Here is a 20112-nt window from a genome sequence, read left to right as displayed (position 1 = left end):
AAATAATCCAAGGCTTTAATGGGTCTCACCATGAGAGAAAAGAAGTACCAAATGCAAGTTTTTGACAAGTACTCAGAGAAGAATCCAGTGAACTACTGACCAATCAGGCTGGCTTTTGTACAGGATCTGTGATATAAATGATAATGAAAAATAGAAATAGCAGAGAGAAATGTTCTGGGGAAGAGTTAACATAGTTTTGTAGAGAGTAGTCATGCCTCGTAAAACTGGTAGAGTTCTTGGAAGAACTCCAGGAGCAAACAGATACAGGGTTATCCAACTAGTGTATTATACCTAGATGTCTATAAATCTTGATGAAGTCCCTCAAAAATGTGGTTCCAACAAACTAAGAGATAAAAGGAAAGTTATCATTCAGGTTAAAGTCTGTTTAAGACAGAAAACAAGTGAGAGAAATTAATGGTTAGGTTTTCTGTTGCAGGAGAGCTTTAAGTGAGTTGTTCCAGGAACTTATAATCTTCAACAAGTGATCATTTTAAATGATCTCTCAGAGGAGAGATGTGGGTGACTGAGAAAGACAAAATTTTATCTAGGGTGCTCCGATCTAATGATGCTGGAGAAAACACTAAGTTATTAGGTATAAATGGTGTATGAAATTAGAATCACAGAACCATAGAATAGTTTGCGTTAGAAGGCTCCAACTCCTCTGCAATGAGTAGGGATATCTTTCACTAGATCAGCTTGCTCAAAGCCCCCTGCAACCTGACTTTGAATACTTTCAATGATGGGACATCCACAGCTTCCCTGGGCAACAGGTTTCCATGTCTTGCCACCCTCATCATCAAAATTCCTTTCAATCTAAATCCTCTTTCAGTTTGAAACCATTGTCCCTTGTCCTGCTACTACAGGACCTGGCAAGAAGTCTTTCCCCATCTTTCTTATAAGCCCCCTTTGTAGGTCACAATAAGGTCTCCCTGGAGTTTTCTTCTCCAACAACCCCAAGTCTTTCAGCCTTTCTTCATAGGAGAGGTGCTCCAGCCCTCTGATAGTTTTCATGGCCCTTCTCTGGACCCTCTCCATCAGGTCCATGATTTGCTTGTACTGGGGACCCCAGAGCTGGATGCAGGACTCCAGATGGGGTCTCACCAGAGCAGAGGGGTAGAGTCACCTCCCTTGACCTGCTGGCCGTGCTCCTTTTGATGCAGCCCAGGATACCATCAGCTTTCTGGTCTGCAAGCTCACGTTGCTTGCTCATGTCTAATTTTTCATCCTCCACTATACCAATGTCCTTCTCTGCAGGGCTGCTCTCAATCAATTAATCAATTCAGTGTTAATAAATACATAGAAATTCATGTGACAAAAAATAATTCTAACTATACAACAAGATCAAAGAACCTGTCAGAGTAGACAATAGCAATGGGAGAGTCCAGTTATCCCAGACTGGCTAAATAACACGTTTCTTGAATACCACATTCGGTTCTTGTCATCTCCTGTCTGAAAGAATACTATAGAATACACTGTAAAAACAGGAAAGGCACAGCAATGTTATCAGAAATATGGGATCTGTGGGAAGGTAGACTAATTACTATGGAATTCTTCAGCTTGGAAAAAGAAATAACTGAGACATGATTTGACAGAAGTTTGTAGCATCTCATCTCATCAAACAGGAGACAGTGAATAAGGAATGATGGTTTATCAATTCTTCTAGAACAAGAACAAAGGATTAACTTACCATGCAATTAGCACAAAATGAGTCCAGGAAAATATGGGTGCTTTTTAAAAAATGTTTTTATTTATAAACAAATTTGTTAATGCTTTACTATCAGACACAAGGAAGTCAAAAGTTAAGTGGTTTTAGAAAGGGATCAGTTAAATCTCTAAAGGCTAGAGCTAAGTACATGTTAGCTACAACAGCTTAGATGTCACCTCCAACTCACATAGGCTCTGGGACAGATACCATGTAAATATATTACCTAAGGATTTAATTATTTACTGTGTATTTCTCCATGTTTACTACAGCCTGGCTTTCATTATCTGGTGTAAATATTGGCAGAGACACAATAGTGGGCAAGATGGAATGACTGCTTATAGCCAGTGTGTTAGTCTTATCTTCCTGTATGACAGTCTCTGCTGCAAGTAGAAGGGGAGAAAAGAGTGTCTGTAGGTGCTGAAACAGCATGAATCCATCAATCTGCAGTGAATAAAACAAACTAAAAATGTGTGTAAACATCCCATGTACTTCTGAGTACAGCAGAAAGACTAAGAGGTTAGAAGTACACTACAAGGCTCCAGCAGATGCAAAAATACTCATCTCAAAAGTGTGCAATGTATGTGCACAGTGTGAACAAGGAGCTGGAAAATGTTTTAAAGGACAACAGGAAAATTCATTCAATTGCTTTACATTTCCTTTTCTGGACAAACAAATTAGCCTTCAACAACAAGAACAATATGCTCCTCTACCAAAAAACTGGAAAGCACACAATGAATCTACAAATCTTTTGACCTAAAGCTGGCTCATGTTGAGTAAGTTTGCAGTCTGGGTCTACCCACCTAACGGCATGGTGAAACATCCATCAGGTAGTATGAGGAGTTCTTAGGGTCAAGGCTGGACCGTACAGAATCCTGGCAGCCACTTGTAAGGACAAAAAAAGGGCCAAAAGAGGCAGGAAGTCATTGTGCAACTTGTTCCCCCTGTACAGAAGATGCCATGTGAGGTTTCTTTTCATGGAAATTTCAGCTCTGTAGTGAGAGCAGAGGGAGTTGTATGGGAATTACATTGTGTGTACAAATGTGTTTGACTGAATGAACAAGACACTACATAGGGACTGGCAGGATGGGTTGGGTTTGTTTTCCTTTATCCCGCAGGCATACAGGATTCTAAGAAATTCTCCAGCTATTGTTCCCTGAGACCTTGGAGGGCTTTCCTTTTCTGGCAAGCCATTCAGCCTCATTTTCCTTCCTTACATAAAAGACGTCCCCAGGCTAGCAGAAACAGAACAACAGACTAGTTCAGCATGGATCTTAATTAGAATTATTGAGGTCACAATATACTTACTACCCTAATCTCATGCAAATTCAGGTAATATATTTCTGGCTGAGGAAGATTATGATAAGGGAATAATAAACTGATTACCTCGGAGCAATGAAAATAGCTTGCTGTTAAAACACAGGCAGAATCTTTGATTTTTGAGCATACAGTAAGGAAAGGGTTGCAGAGATTTCATAACTATATATTCAGCGTAAACAGAGATTTGTAAAATACAATTACCAGTATTAATTGAGTCGCCTACCTCTCCTTTTTGACTACCTAGGAAACACTGGTGAATCATCACTCAGATATACAGGCTGAGGGGCTGGAACTACTTAGTAGGAAGCCCCACAGAGAAGAGCATGTCATAAGCTCCTGAATCATCAGAAAAATGATTCCTCTCCTACATATCAATACATAGCACGGGGAAAAGTAGCAGCCACCTCCTTTTGCACAGTAACTTTGTGGCTCAAGCTAATCATCAGGAAGCTGAAGACAGGGAACTCACAACAGTTCCTAAGTCCTGACTCAACAGGCTACAGGGTTGTAAAATGCTTTTTACCACCCCCACTGCAGCTGGACCTCATGCAGAAGGGAATGGAAGATTTATAGGATCAGCAACAGCCAAAGTTTATGGAAGGTTTGATTCTGTAACCCAATAAGAAGTGGATTCCTCTGGCACAGCAAAGCTGTAGGTTGTGACCCCTGCTTCCAATGCTCATTACATATTTTATTTAATGATGCTTAAGTGGATATTGATCAAGTCCCTGGAGCAGAAACTCACTCTGCCCTAAAACAATTGTTATAGTTGCAAAAGAAAACCACTGTCAACTCCCCTAGCCTGACAATGGCGTGTTACTCTTCAAGTTCCAGGTTTCTGAAGTAACCTTCAGGTCATAATATCTGCTCTGTGGGATCATATCCAATGTTCTTCTACCTACAAATTCTATCTCCAAAAACAGCCTTTGCAAATTCTCAATCAAATGCAGAAGGACAGGAGGAATAGACAGCTCTTAGAATACTGATGACAATGCAAATGGGCTTCACCCAAAAGCAACCAAAAGCTCTCCCACTCACTATTCTTCTTGGCAATTAAATCCATAGCAATTCAAGGCCCAGCAAGGTGGCATATCTAAGATGGAAATCCAGATACCAAATTTGCATAGGAATTTGAACATCTACTTTTAACAAATGACTAGATAGAGCACAATCATACAATCTGGAAGAAACTGTGTCTGCTACTCATAAAAGGTCAAAGAAGAGACTAACGAAAAAATCCATGGATTAGGAAAGGAGTAAATTGAAAATCCCTCAAAGTGTTCCTCAGTATTCTCTATCAGAGGCTGCAACTGCCTGCCTTTTGCTGTCAAGAACACCAAATTAAATTTGCACACCTTTCAAATTTTAAATTGTATTTATAAAGATTTAAATTCTGAAAAAAAAAAATACGTTGCATTTCACTGCAATTTCTGAATCAGCACTGTCCCATTAACCCAGCAGGAGGAATCGGCTGGCACAAACACAAAACCGCTTCCCATTATCTCTGTCAAATAATATAGCAAAGTCAAGAGAAAACATCCTACTTCACAGGTGACATAGCTGAACCTACAGAATTTTTCAAGGCCTGTTCAGACGAGCTAATAGTAATGTCATTGCAACCATAATGCTCTTAACATATGAAAAGAAAGATTTATAGGAAGAAATAATATTTTTATTAGTACAAGGCTTATATTTGAAAAAATAAATGTGGTTTTTTGTAATGCAAGCCCACCTACCCATCTGAAACTGATGCCTTTTTCTGATCACAGAGTGGCAGCTCTGAACAAATACTTTTACTTTGCAGCACTTTCTTTACAACAGAACTGAGAAAAAACAGCTCCTTTTTCTCAACAAAGCTTATTGCTCAGAAAAAAATTAAAAAAAAAAAAAGAATAAATTACATAGTTAAGATTAATTATACAATGCAGAAACAGCCAATGAACATATATAGTGCTTGAATACTTAGAAAAACCTCAGCAGATACAGGCTTGTGCACATTCACAGCCTGTCATTTTCTGTTACCATCCACACTCCCTTCGTCTCATTGCACCTTACAAGTCCTTGAGTTTTCTTTCTGTAATGTATCTTCTCCCCATGGTTCTCTGCAGTCTGCCTTATGTATCCCAGTAATGTTTGCTTCTTGCCCTTAGAATATGCTGTGATACACTGCGCTTGAGAATGGTTTACCCTTCTATTAATATTTGTGGTTTTTCAACTTAGACAATACCTATTTAGTGCCAGTAGTGGAATGGTAGAGATATAAAGCACCCTGGTGACTCTTAGATCTATTATACCAAAGTTCAACAAAATTTCTCTTAAGAATACAAGTTCTCTTTCCCAAGTTTCCAAGCCTGTCTTCTTCTGATAGCATTTTGTGGTGTTAAGTCTACATTTGCTGCCATGAGGTTTGCCCCAGTCAATCTGGTATTATTGCAAGATGACTGTGATCTGTCACAGAATCATGAGGAGGCTGAACTGTTCATTATGGATAAGCCAAAAAGTTTGAAAACCACCAAAGGGTGACATTTGGATTGTCTTTCATGCCAGATCTGTGAAGATCATTGAGAAGGATATTGAGCTACTTCGAGTCTTTCAACATGTTAGGTGGGAAGCTGGAAAAAGGAATTGGCATTTATTTTTTCCTAGGTTTGAAGGTTCATTTTCATCAGACAGTTGCAAACTCTTTCAGTTACCTGTAGCTTTGGTATTCGTCAATATTTGCCCATTTAACAGATTTATGTGATCCTTAAAGACTGCTGCCAGGAAAAGTAATCATCTGATTTCAGGTTTTTGAAAAGCTGAATAGCCTGCATTTTTGATAGATCCTTTTCCTTGCCAGTGATGGATTCATCATCAGACACAGGCTTCCCAGGCACTGTCTTGCCTTTGGAAGGTTTCTTGAGTTGGTGGTCTTCCTGAGTAATATCCATCTTCACACTGGACTTGAGGCTGTGGAAGCAATAGTCACCAACCTGGCAAAGGAAAACTGGCTCAGTGCTGTCAGGGTTTAACACCACCAAGTTACTCTCTGACAATGTCTGCTTTCTAGGAAGATCATTTCCCTTCTGTAAGACAGGCAAAGACATTTGTGGTGGTTCTGAAAGTCCATGGAGACCTAAAGGGACAGTAAGGTAGTCTCCAAAGACATCCAGGTGCAATTCAGGAGAAGAGGTTGGTGCTTGACCTGAAACTGGGACCATGACACCAGTTTTCCCAGGAGAAAACTCAGGGCAGGAGTGGTCACTGGGGAGCTGGGGCTCCTGTGAGACACCAGGTGACTCCCCTGCAGTGATAGGTGGCAGATGGGTCGAGTCACTGGCTGATGGCAATAACAGGCTCTCTGTGGTGATGTACTCCAAGGGGCAGTGCTGAGGAGATGTGATACAGCTAAGAGCCTTTGGAGATTTCTGCTCTTCTGTTCTCATGTTTGCATCTTGCCCACAAGCTGGTGGGGCCAAAGGCACTTCTTTCTGATCGCTCAGGTGCTGCATCATTTCTTTCTGATCTGGGAAGGGCTGTGGAGGACCTGCTCCTGGCTGTTCTTGCCCCTGTGGAGCGTGGGGACAGTCCTCCTTTGGGAGGGTCACATACTGAAGGGAAAGTGATTTCCCATGGAGTCCTGCTAGGTTCACTTGCAGGGTCTGATGCATATCAGGCTGGGAGGACATCATTGAGCTGTACAAGTATGGACCATTGAAAGCAAAGCAAGGGATTGCCATCTGGGAAGCAATACTTGCGTCAGCACTGTTTCTCCTTGAAACAGAAAAGGAATGGCCAGCAATCTGACTTGAGCAGATAACTGGGGCATGCTCTGACTCATTTAAAGCATGGTATGAGTTCTGTAGGTCCAGTGCAACAGGGGAAACATCTGTCTTTTTAGCCTGCCCTTCAGGGGATTCTGCCAAACTCTTCATCTGCCTGAATGGGAGAAAGTTAAAAGTTGCTCGTGAGAGATATTATTTTGGTAAACATTAAATATAAAACAAGCTGAGTTGAAAACAAACATAGCTACACATAGGGTTAGAAAAAAATCTTTCTTGGGGAAACAGGCTAACCTAGATAGAAAAAAAAACTGTATCCCTTCCTCAAAAGCAACTTGTATAGGCATTTTAATGACAGAACATGTGATTATATCCTGCCATGACTTATGGAGCTCTTTGAGACTATCAGTCACCCACAGAGTCACTATAATGTGCTGTTCACTCACCTGTCCACAACTTGAAGGAAGCTAGCCTGCTCCATCTTCTCTGAAACGTTATATTTGTTGAAGTCCAGTTGGCTGCTTGTTGGCCAGTTTCCTACATGTACTTTCTGAAAACAAAAAGGCAGATATGAGAAGAGAGCAGTGTCTCACTGGCAGTAGAACCAAGAACGATACATTCCTGTCCTAGTTTCAGCTGGGGTAGAGCTAATTTTCTTCCTAGTAGCTACTATAGTGCTGTACTTTTGATTTAGTATGATAATAATGTTGATAACACATCAATGTTTTAGTTGTTGCTGAGCAGTCAAGGACTTTTAGCTTTTCATGCTGGCCTGCCAGTGAGATGGTGGGGAGTGTACAAGAGGTTGGGAGGGGACACAGCTGGGACAGCTGACCCCAAGTGACCAAAGGGATATTCTGTACCATATGACATCATGTTCAGTGTATAAATATGCGAGAAGAAGAAGGAAGGGAGGTATGTTCAGAGTGATGGTGTTTGTCTTCCCAAGTAACTGCTGTGTGTGACAGAGCCCTGCTTTCCTGCAGATGGCTGAACACCTGTCTGCTACTGCAAAGTAGTGAACAAATCCCTTGTTTTGTTTTGCCCTTATGATTCCGTCCTACATCCCATGCTGGTGGAATGAGCAAGCGGCTGGGTGATGCTTAGCTGCTGGCTGGGGGTTAAACTGCAACAATTACTCATGGACAAATAGAAAAAATAGGAGAGCCTACAGCAACTAGCAACAGGGATACAACTTCACAAATGACTAGAAGGTGTGTTCTGTTCTCCAGAAGATGGTTATTTCAAACTCATTTTGACCTCCACTGACCTAACTACAAGTACTCAGTGAGCCAGCTAGGAAAGATGCCCTCTTCGTGAATTGAGGACTCATTGGATATGTGATAGTAGATGGTTATCTTGGCCACAGTGATCACAACATGGTTGAGTTTTAAATTTTCAGAGTAATGAGTGAAAAGGACAGCAGAGTTGCTACCCTGGATATCAAGAAAGCAAGCTTTAAGCTATTCAGGGTGCTACTCAGTAGTGTCCCCTGGGAATCTGCTTTTGAGGGTTTGGGAGTCCATGAGTGCTGGTCAGTTTTTCAGAGCTACCTTTCAAAAGCACAGGAGCAGGCAATGCCATTGTGGCGTAAGTCAAACAAGAGGGGAAGAAGACCAGCTTGGCTGAATAGGGAACTCCTAGGGGAGCTCAAGATGAAAAGGAAACTATACTATCTCTGGAAGCAAGGTGAGGCTTTGCAGAAGCTGTGGTTCATATATGCAGGGAGAAGACAACAAAAGGCTAAAGCTCAATTAGGTTGAGGCTCACCAGTATTGTACCAGACAACAAGAAGGGCTTTTTTAAGTACGTTAAGCAAGAGGAGGTCTAAAGAAAACACTGGACCAATACTTGTTGATCATAGTCACCTGACTAATAGGGATGAAGAAAAAGTAGGGGCATTTGATGCTTTTTTTGCCTCAGTCTTTAATAATACTAATAGAGGTTGGGCTGCCCAGTCCCCCGAATCAGAGGACTGTGAGTATGGGAACAGTGACTTTCCATTTGCAGGCACTGAAATTGCAAGGGACCTGCTGTATCAGCTGAGTGTTCACAAGTCCATGGGGACTGACAGGATTCATCCCAGAGTACTGAAGTAGCTAGTGGACGTTACAGCAGGACACCTCTCAATCATCTACCAAAAGTCTTGGGACTATGCAAAAGTCCGTGCAGACTGGAAGCTTGCCAGTATCATTCTAATTTGGGAGAAGGGCACAAGGGAACACCCAGGAAACTACAGACCTGTTAGTCTAACCTCAGTTCCTGGAAAAACTACTGTAAGTGCTTACTCACTTCACACAAAGGCCATGTTGTAAATTATACTAATTGGATTGCCACAAATCTAAACTTATAGTGACCCATCCCTCATGAACATAGAATAGAATCAACTGTTATACAAAAGTATGTTTCTGTGTGTATGTGTGTGTTGGGCTGGGCATGTTATTGAATAAGCTATGCTTGCAAGACTCTAAAACTTTTACCACTAAAATCTAGAGATGCATATACCACATTTCCAGATGTTGGGTTTTTTTGGAAGGGAGGAAGGAGGGGTGTTCTATTTACATAGCTTTGACCAAATGCTGTCTAAGTGTGTTGCTTTATTTCCAATATAGAATGATTGTCCTGCTAACAGACAAGCATGTTGTAACCTTTATTCCAGAAAATCCAGTTCCTTAAAATAAAAGTTTCTCTACTAGGGCTACCATCATATTCTAAAAAGCTCTGAATTAGTGTTGATTACTATTTGGAGATGAACAAAAGCACCAGCTGATGAACATTGCCAATGGCACTAGATTATTTCAGTCGGTTAAAATTCTGAAGTACTGAATACTTTCTAGCTGGATTTTAAATCACAGCAATGCTGACAAGCACAACACAAAGAAGTATACTAGCACCAAAATAAGAACACAGTTATGTTAGGTATTACCAGAACTTTTCTGAAATATTAGGCATAGATTAAAGAAGATATCTGTTCATTGTGGACTAGGGGACAAGAAATGCTCTTAGGATTATTTGAAGTCCTGAAAAAGACAGAAATAATGAACCCTTCAAGGTACAGTGCCCTCTTACCTCCAGGTAGCTCTGGATCAGGAGACTCTTGCTGGGGTTGGGAATCTTTTCCTCCCACATTTGCTTCTTCCTGCAACAACAACACAGAGTTTTCAAGATTCGCTTCTCAATGTGGCTGCAACCAGACAAGACTGCACCCCGTACGCTGCGCTGCCCTGCAGTGTGAGGCACCACCAAAGCCCTGGCACACCACCTCCCGACTCGCAGACATGCACAAGGCTGCCCATCACACACTACGGCTCATCTCCACAGAGACCAGCCTCTCATGGGGACAAGAAGTGCCTCAGCCTTTATGCCACACACACAGCCAACACGCTGCTAAATCTGCTCACAATGGAAACCTACCTGAGGAAATATCTGTAGCTGCAATAAGCAATGATTAGCAAAGTGATGATGAGAACTGGGAGCATCACTGGGAGAACCACTGGTGGCAGAACTGAAACAGAGGAAAGAGAAATAGGAATCCACCTGCAGAGTGGCTGCTTCCCACAATGTGTTTTTCACTCTGGTCACATACAAGCAGATGAGGGCAATGCAGGTGGTCAGGGACAGGATCATGAGGCCTTCAAACAGCTGGGATACCCACCGAGGTGTAAGAGACCAAAAGTGCCCTGAACAGCTTCCTGACTGAAGGAGTTAATAGTTTCCTGTGCTGAGTTTTGGTAGGGTTTGTTTTGTTTTGTTTTAGTTTTTTTGTTTGTTTTGGATTTTTTTTGTTTTGTGTTTGTTTGATTGTTTGCTTGTTTGTTTTTTACTGGTGACAGAGTAAAGAAATGATGCTAACAAACAGATGGTTAGGTACCTCCCTCCACCATGAATAACACACATCTTCAGGCGTCTGAGGTCTGCCTTAGTCTGTACAGTTCTGAAGAGATGGTGGTTTCAGGGATTTTCTAAGAAAGAGCTTCATCTGCTAGTGGCCACAGCTGATCATCAACAAGATTCCAAGTTCTTCCTGAGTACACTCATCAGAATTGCCTAAGCCACTGTCTTACCACTACACACTTCCTCAGGACAAATCATGCGAGATCACAGTACTTTGGACACAAAAGTCCAGATATAGCAAAAAACATGTAAAAGCTTGATCTCCAGTAGACTCTGTTGTGCATTTTATGCCACCCTATAGTCACTGTGCAAATTTTAAAATCTGATAGATTATATTGTGTCTTCTTGCAGTCTCGGGCTCTTCAGTCATTGAGAGCACAAGGCACTACTGGCATTAGGAAACAAGGATGATCCTTGGGGCAGGATCTTCACTTGATTCTTCATGTGAAAACCATTATGACTGGTTGCACACACCTTGTGAATGGACATAGGGAAGAAGTTTAAAGTCATTCCTGCTCTGCTCCCTCATTAGCATTGCTGCTGTACTGCAAGGATGCAGACAGCACAGCTCCATTGTGAAGTGACCCCAACTAGCTCATGGCTGGACATAACCCCAGCTGAGAGAATGTATTTTTTAATAGAGGCACTTGAACCATTAACAGTCCACAAAACCTTACAGAAGTAGCCCCCATGAGCAGTACCATTTTCAGTCTTCCAGGTGAACTCCTCACTCCATTCACTCCAAGGTCCCTCATAATCCAGAGGCGTATTCACCCTTGCACGCATTTTCCCCCTATATTCTGTAGATGATGCCAGCATCTGCGGGGTGAAGGTGAAAGGAGGTTCATCGTTGCTGATATTTAACTTCTGGAGAGTCTGGAGAGAAGACAGAAGCACAAATGACAGAGATAAGAGGAACTGTCTTACCCATTTGGCCAACAAAGAGAAATCCAGGACTCCTGCACTTTCTAAGGCTCACCTTTTCATATTGGTTGTTTTTCCAGTATTTGACTTCATATCTCTGTTTTATGAAGCCATATGCCAAAGTATGTTTTATCCACCTCAGTTCATACTCTTGGTTCTCTGTCACTGTTACTGACACATTGGTAGGTGGCATCACCTTAACTGGAACACACAAGAATGTCTCAGACTGTTCATCAACATACTGGTCCAGCACTTCCTTTCACCACTGTGACTATTAATAGTTTGCAGACACTGAGAACAATGTTGTTGTATGCAATGTAAGTAGTCTCAGCTTTTTAACATTTATTAAATCCCCACATCTTAATTTTCTTGTCAAAAACAATAAAGCAATAGAGACATGAAATAACAGAAAATCCATACCCGTTAATATTGACAGCACTCCCTGTGTACAGAAAAGCAGGAAAGCAATATTTGAAACATCTATACTGGTATTTTCACTCACTGCAGGAGCTCTCCCAGTGTTAGTGTGTGAAAAGTTGCACCAGTACCTCCAGATACATGCAGGCAGAGATGATCCACCTGGCACACCTCACTCAGCAGACAAGTCCTGACCCATCCAGTGCTCCAGCAGCCACCGCACAATCCCACAACACGCCACTGGCTTCTTAAGAAATCACATCGTGACACACTCCCCACAATCCCTGTCACCACAGCTCCCTGAAACCTGTGGCACCCATGAAGGTCAGTCAGAGAGAAGTCATCAGGGTGACAACCACTCACCAGGAAGCTCTGGGTCACAACCCGAATTTCTGCAGAGCAGCATCCACTGATGCCACCTTCCTCAGAGTAACAAATGCCACTGAGGAACTCCACACCTACAAACGACTTCTCCCAGGCCTCTGACTTGACACAAAGTCCAGTTCCTCTCTTCATCAGTCCAGCTCACTTCATCTTTCATCTTTCCTCAGCACCACTGACCTCAGCCACAACCACACAGCCAGGTGTCTCTCCAAGAAACAACCAGGAGAAACAAGACAACGCAGCAACTCACTGTGCTTGTAGGCTTCAATCAGCTTCTCTTCTGTCTTGACCTGGACAGACACATGGTACTGGCTCTGACTGCTGGCGTTGCTGACAAGGATCTCACAGCTCTGGACCACATATGGGACATGGGGCAAAGACTTCTCCTGCACAGGAGAACACTCCTCTTCTCTGAGGGAACAAAAAGAGGTTGAGCTGAGATCAGGGGGAATGAAACAGAGCAGAAACTCCATGGGAGGGTCACAGGCATGCTGCCATGGACAGAGAACGTACGCTGATGCTGGAGTGGCCCTGAAGAACAAGCCAAAGATGACAGAGGTGATGATCGCTTTCTTCACTTCCCAGCTGCATGTCAGACGATCTGCACCATTGAAGAGGCAGTGAAGGTTCCTGGGCTGAAGGCCACCTTCAGAGCAGAGGAGAGTGAGCTAAGTCACAGGAAAGGTCTGGCTTCCCAGCCAGAGCTTCCACCCCTGCACATCCCCGCTCTGTCCTACGCTACCTTCAGGGGTCTCCCACGACACCTCCGTGCTCCACTCACTGAACTGCCCAGAGAATCCACTGGATCGCCCCGGTCTGGCTCGCACACGGGCGACGTAGCTGCTCCCTGGGACAAGGTCCTTGCAGCTGAGGTGGCAACGTGTGGTGTTGGAGAGCAAAAGTGAGACAGCTTTCTGTTGTTGGGGGAAAGGAGGGAGGAAATTGGGGAGTTGGGAAATGGAGAAGAGGGGTAGAAGACAGGGAAGAAGTGAGAGGAGGTGACTGCCAGGCTGCATCTCCCAGCAGTCCCATGCATGATATGGTACATGTACATGCTGTCATGCAGTGTTCCTAGCTCCCATACTAGAGGGTCTTCAGTGAGCCCACACAGTGCAGGCAGGGTGAGGTACAGGCAAGCACTGTTGGGCAAAATATGCTCCAGCAGCTGGGCCAGCTCCCACAGCTTGCAGAGCCCTGGTTGTCTTCAACACCAGCTATACAAGTTCACAACACTGTTCAGTGCAGAACTTTGTGGGAATCTGGACAAGATACTTCTCTTAAAAACTAAAGATCAGGCTGACAGGTACACAACAGGCATATCTAGGGAAACAACAGGGCAAAAGATATGGAGTCCTAAAAACTGAAAAAAAAAAAAAATAGACATAACATATCCTCCTGGAAGGTGAAGCAGCCTCAAATGGATTTTGCCATTTCCCCACATGAACCCACAGGCTCCTACCGAATATCCTTTAATTACATTTGGGAGGGATTCAGGGCAAAACCAATTCCAACTCAAAACCAATTGCAGGGGGCTTTTTTTTTTTTTTTTCAGTGAAGGACAGATCTTTACATTCAATTCAGGATAAATGGTATTTCACTGGGCAAGTCACTTGCAAGCAGAAAGAGAGCCCCTTCCTCCTGACCTGAAACAACGTGTTGCAGCTCCTCACAGTGCCTGAGAAGGGGAAGGGCATTCATTTGCACAGCTTGTTCCACAAGCTCTCAGCCGGCCACAAGGGTGCAGCCCAAACCAGGGCAGCCCAGCTCCTCCTCTCTTACCTCCCAGGACTCCCAGTCCCGCTTGTAAGTGACTTCGTGCTCCAGGGCATTGCCCAGCCCTTGGCTTCCATCAGCTGCTTTCCAGGTCAGCAAGAAGTCTCCTGATGTCATCAAGCTGACTGAGAGGTTTTGAGGTGGGAGGGTCTGAACTGGAAGGTGAAGGTACAACCCATGAGAGGAGGTAGTGAGGACAGAGACATGAGGAGGACAGGAAAATGCCTAGTTAAATTTCCCCATTTCGAGATTATTTTATCCCTGCCACACGAATTAGCTCCTGCTTGATTCTCCCTTCCAGGTCCAGCTGCTCCCAGAAACTTGGCCTCTCCCCTCCCTGCCCTATCCTCTCAATGTTGAACTCTTTGGCAATTTTCAGAATAGAAGTGGAATTCACTTCCTGGCTGAACAGCAAATACATTCTCAGAGATACCTAATATTAATTGGGAAATGATAATTTGCATTTAATCCTTACCATTTTGGAAAAGGTCAACATTTAGTTCTGCTTGAAGCATCTTGTCAGGTCTGAAGCTGTAAATATCTTCTACGCCTATTCCAACATTGTCTGTAGCGTTGAGACAAACCCAGTGCACATAGGAGTCTGGAGCCTCATGTAAGTCATTTTCTGTCTGGCGTTTGCAGAACATCTCCTTGTTCTCCCTGTGTATAGAGAAAGTGATCTATAAAGATCTGATTTGGAGCCCTATAGTTAATGCAAAATTATATGTCTGAAACCAATTCCACCCCATTCTGTTGTTATAATTCCCTTAGGCATTTATATCCTCACTGAACCTATTAGTCCTGTTTTGCTTCACTTAATAGGACAAACATTTTTAACACTAGGATTTTTGTCAAATGCCTTCCCATTTCAAAGTTATGCAGCAGTATATTTTGCTACCAGCCTATTTTCATTAGTTTTTAGCCTAACTCTATGCAATCTCATACTTTTAATGTGAGAAATGGCGTGATGAAAAATAATGTCATGGAAATATACCTTTTACTCAGAGTAAAAGACAGTTTCTGATGATCCTTAGCTTCTTGAAGACATTAATTTTGCAGTCACAGAAAGACACTTAAAAATAATTCTCCTACTAAAACGTACTTAGTAGTTCTGTTCTGTCAAGGGACCTTATGTATTCATTGAAGATTTTATTCAGGATGTTAATCATCCTTTCAGATAGCCTTTCTCCAGGCCAAGGAGCATCATGAAAATTAAAAAGATATTTTAAATTAGACAGGAGAGGATACTGTTTGTGTGCCTGCAGTAGCCTGAGCTGCTGGAGACATGTGTTGCTTCTTTTTGTACCCTCAGGAATTTTGTTTGTGTTTATGGTTTCATACCCAGTATATTACATTGTTCCAGTTCAGATGAGGAATATTAAGTTGTGAATATCTAAGGCCAAATACTGTCTTCCAGGATAGGATGGAGTCTCCTGGCCAACTTTATGTCAGCAAGCATTATTCAGCACTATTGTTATTTTTAAAAGTTGTGTATTAGCAAGAAAAACAGAGATATTCTTAAGTATGGCTGGCATTGACAATACATGTGCATACCCTTAAACAGAAGAGTCAGTCAAAGGGTTGTGAAGTCCTGAAGATATTTCTGTCTGTTCACTAGAATTACCTTACAGTTTGGGATTTAGTCAACTATTCTTCATCTATGAGCTGAGCTAGTTTAACCATTGGCCACTTTAATTTCATCTGCATGACTGTCCACACTTAATACCTGCTTGTCTGATTAGTTCACTTCTGTCATGTTTCTGCTGTGATCCACACACTCTATCATGTAAAGATGTCACAGACAATCTTCCAAAGGTCCAAGTAATTTTATACCATCTTTTCCCAGAAGCATTAGCTTCAAGGTTCTGTTCCAAAGACCTTCCGCTGATTTCACCTGCTTTTAGGTCTATTAATTCTCTCCTCTTTAGAATAAAATCAAGAGTTCTTTCTCTTTCCTTTCTTTCCTGTATCCCCAGACTCTAATTCATTTTCTTCTCAGCTTTCCATCTTTGTCTTCCTCTCTCCCCTGACTATTTCTTTCTTATCCTCACAATCGATCCAGTCTGGTGATTCAGTTCCCTTTTCATAACGAAATATGTAACAGAGAGATACTGTCAGAAACAGACCAGTATCTCTGGGAGGAAAACTGATAGCACAGATGAACTTAACAGCCTTCTCTATCTCACAAACACACAGTTTATACATGTTCCTCAGTAGTGATCAAAACCACACTCAGTGATGCTCCTAAATAGGCAAAATAACGGGGGAATTTCTACTCCCTTTTGGGTTCATAAACAATACTCAGGTTCACAGTTGTACTAACATCGTCTTCTTCACCTCACTAATAGCGACCTATATGCCCCATCATACTTCATATCTATGATCCCACAACAAAATTATGGGAAAACAACTGTAAAAGTGATAAAAATAACTCCACTAGCTCACCTTATTCATTCCTCCCTTCCTAGAAGAGGCCTCAGAGGCTGGCACAACCTTTATTTTAACCCGATGACAGGAGGAGGTGGCCATGCTTTCTGAAAACCTGACTGCAGGTCCTTGCGATTGTGGCCAATTTCCCTTTGGACTTTTATGCAGCACAGCACATTTCAGGTACTCACATTATAATATTATCTCTTTGGTAAAGAGTCATACCGACGAGGGCATGAGCCTCAGAATGCTCCATCCATGTGCAGGTCACCTGTGAGTTGTAGTCATTGTAGCAGCTCAAGCTCTTCATAGGGATGCTCTCTGAGAAAGGAATTCAGGAAAAAAAATGCAGTGATTGCAAATGTAAATAGTGAGAGATTCTGCCAGAAGGATGGGGAAGGCACTGATAACAGTACTTTCCTCATGGCACCAGAAAATGATTCTTGGTGAAAATACGTACAGAATTGTGGCCATTCTGCACATCTTCACAACAGGCAAGTGTCCAACCCAAGCTACAAGTAACAACAATGAAGTGAGACCTCTGTGCCTGCAAAGTACTTAATTCTATCCAAGGTATCATTTTTCAAACACTGAATGCTTCCAAGGATTAGTAGATGCCACTGTCAGCAGGCATATAGTGATCATTTAATCTTTGTGTGTTCCTGCATGGGACTTCTTTGCCACTAACCTCCTAGCAAAGGTTATGACACTAGAAAGGTGTATTTAAAAGTGAGATACTCTGAGAATAATCTTGCTATGACTCAGAAGAATGCCCAGACTAATTTGTTGGAACTAGATTTATGACTCAGAAATGGCCACACCTCTCGCCAGGGATAACTTTTTTTCCTAACCTCACAACGGTGAAGTGGAAAAATAGATGCCTCCTCTGGTACATGCACTATAAAGCAAGTTGCTTTCTTCTACTTCTTTATTTTCTCTGAAGGTAATACCTGTGGTACACTATTGGGATATGACCTTCAGATGAGAGAGATGTCAGCATGCAAACATGAGTGTGCTCTCTAAATTTTTCTTGACGAGAACTACTATCGGTTTGGTTAAGGGGCTGTTGGTAGCCCCCACACACTCCTCCCCATCTTGTGTCTCTCCTCTACACTGTCTCTACTCCTGTACACTACCTGGATCACACACTCAGCCCTTTGTTTTCCTGTGTTTTAACTTTCAGGCTCTATTCCTCCTTCCTGTTCACCGATTGACCAGTTAACTTGTTCATCTCATCCATTTTTCCAGTATTTCACCTGCCCATACCACCAGCCTACAAGTGGTTTGTCTGCACGTGCATCTGCTACACACTGGTTTTGACCAAGTTGTCTGTTCTCCTACAGTATAGAAGATGGTGTCAGAAAAAAGCAAAAAAGCAAGCACAAAATGAGGAAGAGCATTAGCTGAAAGAAGGAGATAAAAAAGGAAAGGCAATAATGGAAAGATAAAAGAGAGCATAAATTTGAAACTCACCTCGAATGGCTTGAACACCAAAGACCAAATACAGATTCAGCAGAAGGATGAAAATCTCTCTCATGTTCACACTGTCCTTTGCGCACAAGTTCGATCCTAGTTCAGAAGACAATTGTTTTCATTTCTCACTGGCTACTCTCTTGCTCTGTTTATGGTGGGGCTTCTTGTTTCCACTTCACACAAAGAGAAGTAAAACTGAATTAGGGAACTTCTTTAGGTTTTGTGTTGGAGTGACATTCAGAAAGAACTTCTCCCAAGTGCTTATTGTAGGACGAAATCTGTGTTTTCATACTGTCTGAGCTTACAATATGAGCAAAGAATGAAGAAGTAAATGCACATTTCTAAGGAAGTGCAGAGAGTCTTTCAGTTGAGTGGCAACAAGAAACAATCCTAATCTGAAGAGAACTCAGCTTTCAAATTCATTCATTCTTCTGCTCTTCATGCTCAAAGCCCTCCTAATGAACCACAATGGTGTTGTTTTTTACCTTTCCTTAAAAATATGATCTCCAACTACACAGCTCCTGGGAGCTACAGGGCTTGAATTTCTGTATTCATTCACCTTCAGATTTCTCTTCAACATGCTACTTTTCTAGTTACTCCTCAATCAAGTTGCAAATTGCAGAAATAATAACAAATAAACTCTTTTCTTAAATTATTATTATTATTATTGAGACTGAGAGTAGATTGAGTGGTCCAAAGACCAGGGATCACATTGTTCAATACTGGAATTCAAGTCCTATTGGCCATCTGTCATTGCTCTCTCAAAAGTTTAATAAACTCACCTACTCAGGTATGTCACAGAGCTGAGACTCTTTTCTACTTTAGGGGAGCATGGAAATAGGTGCTTTTAAATTCCTATTGATTTTCAGATTCCTGAATGCCAGAAACAGCTGGCTGAGCCCTTGAATAATCACTACAGCTAGAATTACTAGAATTACTTACAAGCCCTTGTATGAGAGCAGACTCTCTGCCGCTTTGCTTTCCCCACAGATGACGCAGTTCCCTTACCTGGATCCAGAGCTGTCTGTGAGGCAGATGATTCAACCTGACGGGTGACTCTCCCTGTCCAGCCTCCCCCCACAGCATCAGAATCCTCTGATGCAGAAACCAGCAAAACCACACTTCCCTAGAACTGGAGACACAGCAATGAATTGACCACAGGATTTTCTTGGCAAGTAAGTCTTCAAAATAACTGCTATATCTTCTATGCACTCCAAATGCCACTTTCGAAGAAGCAGACCACGCCTTTTCAAGGAAAGTCTGTGTAATTGCCTGTAAAATAAGGAAGTCTGTACTTCCTATTTTAGGCACCAAAGCACGCACTTAGATGGGACTGCTTAACTGGGAAGGGAGGGAAAGGAAATTTGTCATTGCCAATCTGCACGTTAACAGTTACCAGATCATGGGACTAATCTATTTGCAGAAAATTAAAAAAAAAAAAGAGGGTTGAGTGCAGCAGATGTGAGAAAGACTGTTTCTTGCTTTACTCTAGGTGATACAATCTTCAAGACAGGGATAATTCTGTACTTGTATGGGTTAACGTATGGAACACAAGTGTATGAGTTTGAATTGGTCAACGCATGATGTGAAGTATGGTTTTATCTCTGTAAGCCTTTGAGTAATATTTTTAAAAGTTTTACCTATTTCAACAACAATCAATGACAAATTATAAGTATTCTAGTACATAGAAGAAACAAAAGAAAACTGGTGAGAAGAGTTTAATAAAGTTATCCTACATCCTACATCCATGGCAGGCACACTGTTTTAAATCCAGCTTTAAAACTTAGTCCAGTAGCCTTCAATATTAAGATTTATAGGAAGGTTAGGTAGCCATAAGGGACAGACACACACAGGGTTGCACCTTCAAAGGTAAACTACAAGGAACTAAGATGAGTCCCCAAATACAGAATATGACTGCCAGAGTCTGTCCTACACTGCTACTACACCTTCTTTAGATCCCTGTATACTGACCAAACCTTAGTTAGTGCAGTTAGGATCTCACAAGAACTACATCAAAATACAAGGAAAAAAAAATGT

General features: G+C 42.1%; 1 protein-coding gene across 2 annotated transcripts; it reads right to left on the bottom strand.

Annotated features, from left to right (window-relative positions):
- Positions 1-1773: 1773 nt before the first annotated feature.
- LOC309451943 (cytokine receptor common subunit beta-like) lies at positions 1774-19282 on the bottom strand. 2 transcript variants are annotated; one of them, XM_082075930.1, is made up of 14 exons: positions 19084-19282; positions 18076-18248; positions 16794-16923; positions 14651-14835; positions 14182-14330; positions 13145-13316; positions 12916-13048; positions 12653-12813; positions 11657-11802; positions 11379-11553; positions 10198-10288; positions 9853-9922; positions 7230-7333; positions 1774-6940 (listed from the first exon to the last, which is right to left on the bottom strand). In XM_082075930.1, exons 2-14 carry the CDS (start codon positions 18137-18139, stop codon positions 5758-5760), a joined length of 2763 nt encoding a protein of 920 aa, XP_081932056.1. In that variant the 5' UTR covers positions 18140-18248; positions 19084-19282; the 3' UTR covers positions 1774-5757. The 2 variants fall into 2 exon arrangements, with proteins under 2 accessions (XP_081932056.1, XP_081932057.1); XM_082075931.1 differs by having other exon boundaries at positions 18076-18171.
- Between the last annotated feature and the right edge of the window lie 830 nt (positions 19283-20112).

The sequence above is a fragment of the Streptopelia decaocto genome (assembly GCF_964273445.1).
Source record: "Streptopelia decaocto genome assembly, chromosome: 1".
Lineage (NCBI taxonomy): Eukaryota > Metazoa > Chordata > Aves > Columbiformes > Columbidae > Streptopelia > Streptopelia decaocto.
The sequence above is the reverse complement of the archived record's forward strand: the minus strand, read 5'-3'. Positions and strand labels throughout refer to the sequence as shown.

Coding starts and splice junctions, on each gene's coding strand:
- LOC309451943 (XM_082075930.1), bottom strand. CDS start 18,139: ATGAGAGAGATTTTCATCCTTCTGCTGAATCTGTATTTGGTCTTTGGT. Junction 10,289..11,378: donor CACCTGGAAGACTGAAAATG/GTACTGCTCATG, acceptor CCTCTGTTTCAG/TTCTGCCACCAGTGGTTCTC. Junction 9,923..10,197: donor AGCTACAGATATTTCCTCAG/GTAGGTTTCCAT, acceptor TTGTTGTTGCAG/GAAGAAGCAAATGTGGGAGG.